Here is a 7,664-nt window from a genome sequence, read left to right on the forward strand (position 1 = left end):
TCTAGAAACAAATTACAGCAAATATTCTTTTTAAATCAGCCATATTCACACAAGGCTCCTGTAGTCTAGCTAACACAATATAAGGTGACTGCAGTTGAAGTGGCTTTTTAATTTTGTTTGACGTCAGAGATGAACCACTTTTCATATCTGGTATGTTTCTATGAAGATGTAAAGGTTACTCACTTTCCTTGACTGTTACTGCTACTTGAGTCCTGACAAGTCTGAAAAGTTTCATTTTCTGGTTGTTGTTCAGTACTTCATAATGTTCATGTATTTTAGCCCTAAGATGTATTTGACAGGACTAATGTAAAATGTATTTGCTTTCATTTTTTTCACCATTACCCTAGAAATTAGTTTCTGACACTGAAGCAACTGTCTGAAATTTTAATCTAACATGAAATCAAGAAGTGCATGAGCAATACTTTTGCTTTTTAGTTAACTAATAACTAATGAAATTCAAACTAATGGGTGTATGTATGAAAAGGAAGAATTGCAAGCTTGCAGTCTGATATTATTGTATAAGTGGTTCTGAGACAGCAACAAAAACTTTCCATATTTATTTTTAACCTTCTAAAGTGCTTCTAAAAAGCTTAGATTATAGACTTTCTATAAAAAATTCAATCACTATCACTAACAAAGGTATTCCGAGTAGACTGCAAGCTGTAGCCGCCTTGGCATTCCTAATGCAGAATAGGTAGACAGTGGATGATTTTTCTGATGGCTGTCACTCCACCTCGCAGTACCTAAATGTTTTATTCAGTCTCAATACTGAAGGAATTCAGCTGGAACCAAGTGAGATGGGAAAGTCTGGAGCTGTTTTCATGGTGGGTGGTCTGACTTTTCACTGGCAGAGCACTGACTGCTGATTGGGGCATATAGCCAGTAAACACACAATATATATATATATATATGTATACATAAATATGTTTGTGTTGCTGGATCACTTTATACAGATGGCCCTTTGTCATCTATATAAAATGTTCATAAAGGCTTTTATTATTATTTTGATTTAAGTCAAACACATTTATTCAAATTTCTAAAATCCATTAGTGGCCTCTTTCTGCATACAGTGGCAGGTTTCTTTGTACTGAATTCTCGCTCTGTCACTTGCTGTCACTCTCTGTCCCTTAAAGCCTTTTTTCTTTTTTTCTCAACTCACATTGTCATACTTGTCACTTTTAATGCTAAAGAAACATCTAATATCTCCAACTTGGCTTTCAGGATCCTATTTACTCTCTACAGTGACTTGTTTTTCTGAGAGCTAATTAAACATTGTTTAGCTTTGTAAATCTGCTTTTTTCCACATTCTGTCATCTATACAGGCTACAAGAAGGAATATAACAACATATATCACCAAACCTAATAATTTTCCTTATATCCCCTTAAAATGTTACAGGTTACTAAACAGAAACCATTCGTTAAATACGTCACAACAAGCAAACTAATTTAACCTCTATAGCCTGTTTTATAAGCTTTATTAAATTTCCAACTAGTGTTTAGGGTCCATACAATTTCAGGACATTATCCAATGACTGTCCTGGATAAGCAGTTAGGAGAATACCCCACAAAACTTTTCTAATATTCTCTCTACACCTGTATCTTTCCTTCATCTCATTCCATCCTGCTTTCTTTTTGACCTCACTATGATTTTCTTGACCTCCAGCTATGTTTCCAAAATGGTGATGATGTTTAATACTGAAGAGCCTCTGTCTCCCTTTCTCTCTTCATTTCTTGGTTCTACTCCTTTGTTCCTCCTCCTTTACAGAACTGGTGGTGGACGTTCTGGAACTTTCTGTGCCATCTGCAGCATCAATGAGATGATCCAGCAGCAGAATATTGTAGATGTTTTCCACACTGTTAAAACCCTGAGGAACAACAAGACTAACATGGTGGAGACTATGGTAAGAAATCACAATACATACGTTTTTGTCTCTGTGGTAGCAAACATGCAAGTATTCCCACACTACCAAAAATTTGTATTCACATACAGACAGGTCACAGCTGTTTCAGTGCTTTTCTCATCTCCTTTGTAAAGAATTTCTCAATTTGTTACTCACACCCATGAACTAAAGCACACCTGCTCACAGATGCAAGGTAAATGGATTATAACAGGCAATGTTCAGTATTTGCCAAAGCTTTAGTCCTTTAGTGGTATAAGTGAAGATTTAATTGTGATTGGCTATGTTTTTTGGGGTTTTATTTGTTTTTTTTTTTGTCACCATAAAGCAAAGATGTGGGTAAAAAGTGCTGGTGACCCTAAACTTTTTAAAAAACTGGCTTTAAATTCCTAAAGGAGAAAAAGGTAAAACTGAGATGTCTTTGAGGTGATACCTCATGGTGTCATGGTGTTCTGGAGTGGCATAATATTCAGAGATATGTCAGAGAGTTGCCTATGGCACCCATATGATCTAGCTCCTCCAATCATGTGATTACCCAAAACATATTTAATGTATGAGAAGAATGAACGAGTCGGACAACTTGAGCAGGAAGAAAAAAGTTGTACAGAAGTCTTATTTAGAGCTATGAAATTTGCAATGTTTTTATGATTTCTTTCTTTTTTATTGCCCAATTACCCCATCGATTCCCTTGGATTACTGTTTAAGAATAGCATTTATGTAAATAGTACCAAAAATGTTCAAATGTTTTTAGTTTGTTATCAGCAGCTACTTAATCTTGGTAGTAAGCAGAACAGCTTCGCACAAAGTGTTTTACCATTCAGTGAAATTAACAACAAATAATGTAAAGAATTCAAATAAGTATGGATTTATTTGACTCTTTGTTTCTTGTCAGTCAAAGATTAAAAGTGTTTCATTGTTCTTAATTCTTTGCCAAACATCCCAAACCATGAAACCATCTGGACATTTGAAAGTTGTCATCGCACGTCATCAGAGCTAGAGAATGATGACAGAATTGTTCATAAAGATGTGGCATTGGATTAGTTCACCCACATACTGCAGGCCAGCCAATCCAATCCTTTGCTGTCTGGCTGAGGCCAATATTATCTGCTATGCTGATAATGTTATGATTCTCAGTTCATGAATTATGACTCATTTTCATTAGTAAATATATGGAAATTGTGTTACTGTGTTCTATACTCGTCATCGTCGGTTGCATATTATGTTGTGAATTATATGTCACGAAATTTCATTTTTTGGTTTTTATTACAGTGCTCCAGTACTTTTTTTTTTTTATAAATAAGTCAATATTTAGTAAATAGTTATGAGCGTAGAGTTTGGTTTTATTATACATGTTTGAAGTTTAAAGCCAAGCTGGGAGTGCAGCTATACATATATATTGAGAGTTTGAGGGAAACAAAGCCAAATTTCAAGAATTTTCTGAATTAGCTTTGCTTGTTGTTTTATTTCTACACAGGAACAGTATAAATTCTGCTATGAAGTGGCTCTGGAAGCGCTCAACTCCTTCTGATTGGGTGTGGGCTAAACATCTCTATTCCCAATCGGCCATTTGTCGATGCCTGCCATTCTCAACGCAACACTGGGAAACACGGAGGGCAATACTGCTTTGTGTTGACCTGAATCCGACTGACTGAGCGTGCCTGTGTGTGTGGGTGTGTGCGCGCACGTGTGTGTGCTTGTATTTGAGTGCATATGCACGTGGCTGTGTGTGAGGGCATGCTTGCATATTTGAGGAAGTCTTTATCTATATGCGTGCCTGCAACAACACACACAACAAACCTGTACAGAAGAGGGAAAAGGCAACAAACATGCACACTGGTGATTTTAATGTCTGTTTGCTTCAGCAAGACTGGGGACTTTATATGCTTGTACAAAGAAAAAAAAATATGGTAAACAAAAAACAAATGTTTAAAAGACGCACCACTTTTACTCCTCTATTTCTCTGTCCTCTCTGCTGGGCTGTGATGTGACTATTGTACAGTATTTCCTTTTTAGATATATTCTACGCCTTGAATGTTGTCTCCCTCTGAAGGCTGGATGCCCACTGGAAGATTTTTTTTGGTAACTCTCAAAGGGAACGGAAATGTACGTTTCTTTTGACCATGACTCACTCAGCTTAGTTAACGCTTTTTTTTTTCCTTCAAATTACATGCTGATTCCCTTTTGCCAAGTTAAAAGTTCGTTTGAATTATACTCGTAATTCTGTAATTGGCCTGAAAAGAAAATATGTTAGCATGGTTGTATCTTTTTTATAGTTTTATTTTCACGGAGTTCAAATGTCAGAAAAACACAAGAACAAAAAAAAATATATAACCTACAATAAGTGGAGTCAGGGACACTGTGAAAAAAAATAACAGTAGAAAAAAAGGGAAAAAGGGAACCTGCCTTAGATTTAAGGCCAAGTCATGTCTCTGTTCTAGCTTTTTTTCACTGGGACAGTGGTGGTTTCATAAATGCTTTTGGAAGGCTTAAAAAAGACAAAATTAAAATCTTATTGTGTGCATCCCCCCTTGCTGTAAATAGGATAAGACAACCACAATCAAACAAACAAACAAACAGGCAAACATCAGCAACTGGTACGTTACAAATTAATGTGATTTCAAAACACTATAACTCTAAAAAGTTAATGTCACTGTGTTACCATACCACAGACCGTCTCCACAGAAATGTCAAAAAAGCCGACATATTGTTCGCATATTGCACATTTAGCTAATGCCGCCGCATTCAGAATAACTTTTATAAAATTTGTCTTTTTTATTATTTATTTATTGTGACACTTTTGGTACAGAATATGAAACAACCAGATAATACTTTGTCTCTAATATGATAACAGCACTACTATAATTGATTGAAAATGAGTCCCCAAATTCCCCATAAAGAAGTCAAAAATGTCCCCCCTCTAAAAACTACATAAACTATAACTTGCACTTTTGCATGTTTGTCCATTTTGGAACATTTAGACTTGGAATTCCTGACATTGAACAGCCTGGGGTAAATTCAAAACTGAAATCAGTGTTTGGTCATTTTATAGCAATTTGCTTTAATGTGAAATTGTTCAATAACTGAGTGTAGCTTACAGACGAATGAATCTACTTTAGTGTTGATGACTTGATTTTAACCTGGTCTACAGTGTTGCGAGTAGTCATTGATATTGGGCCACTATTTGGGTCTAAAAAAATAATCATTCAAATGATAAGAAATGAGTTAAACCTGCTGAGATTAAGAAAGGATTTAAGAATCCTTGATACTTAGAGCAGACTGGTAAAGAGTTCAGTAATTCTATGTATAATTCTACCTATAATAAATATCCAAGCTAAGGGATTGGGCCCATGTTTCCCCTATAACCTATGATTTAAAAAGAACATCACAAAACAAAGAGACAGGCCACATTTACATTTCTTTTATAATTAACGAATGCTTTACGTCAAGCCTGCTGAAATATACAGATATTAAAAATACATTTGAGAAAATCACTAACAGGAAATGATTTCAGTTAGTGTTTGACCCCAGGTTGAAAGGCAGTTAACATGGCTAATAGTTTAGATGCCTCTGCACCTTAACGTGTGGGAGTGTGGGAATTAATGAGAATTATGCATGGCATTGACCTCAGCTTCTCATTATCTCCTACTCATCTGGTCAGACTCTTCTATGCTATCCCATTTTCCCCTTATCCCAAAAGACTAAACCAGAATCTCATGTTATAGATACACCACCTGTATTTATATGAACAGCCTCTGAAATGTGTTGAATCTAAAGGTGATACTATTTTCAGATCTGTTTTACCTCTCTCTAAAACACTGTCATTCTAATAAAAAGGACCAGACTGATGGCTTAATTTTCAAACACTCAAAAAATCAGACTACTGAAGTGAATTATCTTAAATCCCAATGCATTAAAAATACATAATTGTCACCAATTACCTGATTTACTTTTTTTCCCATGCGAGAAAGTACGAACATTTTTAGATGCATTAGATTTTTTAGAATGATTTCATATAAAGTTCAGCTTCTGATGAACTTTTCTTTTGTTAGGAAACATTTCAGTGCTTATGGCAAGAGCTGACATACTTGTAGTTAAATGTTGTAGCAAACTATTCAATCTGTGCTTGCGTTGATTTATTTTTATTCTTATTTTTCGCTGGAGTCCAGTCAGGCTCGTTAATGGACCTATCAAAATAGTGAGAGTGCTGTATTGAAGACAATGTGAATGCTGGATATCTTGATCCTTTTGTCCACTGATGCTTTATTTTATTGACTTGAATCATGGCCCTTCATATGTATTATATATTTTTTAACGTTCTTTTAGATTATTTTTGTCTTGAATTTGTACATTTCTTTTGTATAATTATTATTCTGATGATTATTTGTCTAGCAAAGTGCTGTTTAGATCTGGTGATGCCATTACCATTGGTTGTTTAGTTGTTTGAAATGTGGTTAACATGAAATAAAGGGACCAAAATGTTGAATGTGATGTCGTCTCTGTCTTCACAGCCTCTAATTTTGATGTATGAAATAATTACGCTAAAGCTTTCAGAGACATTCTTAATGTTTGAGGGACTTCACTTCACTAGATCATTTTCTCTCTCTTCCTAGGTGATCAGTCAATTTGGCAAGTAGGAACTAACCGTTTTTAACTGTCAAAAGAATTAAGGATATTAAACCTACCAATTTTTAAATTTCCACCTTTAAAGTCCATATTGTGATGCTTATTTCTGATAAATTATAAAACACAGCCAATATCCACAAACAGGGACTAGATGCATAAAACCTTGTGCATAATCAAAAGCAGACTTTGAGGTTAGAAATTTGTTTAAATCTCTGTTTGGCATAAAAACAAAAACCTGCCTATGCCTATGAGTGATTGACAAAACAGAAAGAAAGAGCAAAAAACAGGAAATAAAATATATGAGTAAATGTAAAAGTCACCCTATAACATCTATAAAGGATCTGACCTTGAGGTCTCCACTGTTTCATCTCATACATGCCACAAGCTCTCACTGTGACCCCAGAACTGAGGCTGATGGAAAAGTAAGAAAAACCACAGGTCTTTACTGGCTGTTTTTCCCCCTCTCTTTCTAATCAATCAGATTCAGTGATGAACGGAGCTCCAAGCCAACAGCCTCATCCTTTATTTAGCTAGTTGATTCCCAAGGAGCTCATAAATATGCATGAGCTTGAGATTAGCATAGGCACCAAGGACAGGGCCTGTACCTTGGCATTATGACGATCAATCAGAAACACTAAGGGGCTCCTCAGAGGGAAGCTGTCTGTCAGCTTGGCTTTGGGCTGAGGTGATGTATGCACACACACATAAAAAAGGTACGCTCAAAGCATACATAACGCACACATAAGTCTGCATGCATCTACACACACCCAGGAAGAGAAACACAAACAGAAACAAACACAAAGCATATGCACACCTAAAGGGAGAAGCAAAGCACAAAATGCACAAACAGTCTCTCACAAACACACAAACATGGATACATAATCAGTGTTAATGTCTATTATTAATCTGATGTTCCTTACACCCTTAGTCTCTCTTCTGATTCATATTTTTTAAACTCCTTTTCAGAACAGACTTCATAATGAGGTTGAAAATTGGCCCATTTCATTTGCTCTCACAGAAATGTCATTATCTGGGGGAAGGAGGAGGGGTGTTGTTGGCACTGTATGTTGGTACAGTAATATACTGTTCTTCCATTCTGTCTGTGTGTGTGTGTGTGTGTGTGTGTGTGTGTGTGTGTGTGTG

At 35.8% G+C, this 7,664-nt stretch overlaps 1 protein-coding gene across 1 annotated transcript in view; it reads left to right on the forward strand.

The window, feature by feature from the left end:
• ptprt (protein tyrosine phosphatase receptor type T) overlaps nucleotides 1-4,181 on the forward strand; it is a 308,462-nt gene extending 304,281 nt beyond the window's left edge. Inside the window, exons 33-34 of the mRNA XM_013908559.1 lie at nucleotides 1,766-1,901; nucleotides 3,373-4,181. Of these exons, the coding sequence (XP_013764013.1) occupies nucleotides 1,766-1,901; nucleotides 3,373-3,426 (190 nt within the window). The 3' untranslated portion in view covers nucleotides 3,427-4,181. The remainder of the gene's footprint in view (nucleotides 1-1,765; nucleotides 1,902-3,372) is intronic.
• The last annotated feature ends 3,483 nt before the right edge of the window (nucleotides 4,182-7,664 follow it).

Source organism: Pundamilia nyererei, unplaced genomic scaffold, assembly GCF_000239375.1.
Source record: "Pundamilia nyererei isolate P.nyererei 1_Seehausen unplaced genomic scaffold, PunNye1.0 scaffold00012, whole genome shotgun sequence".
NCBI classification, from domain to species: Eukaryota; Metazoa; Chordata; class Actinopteri; order Cichliformes; family Cichlidae; genus Pundamilia; species Pundamilia nyererei.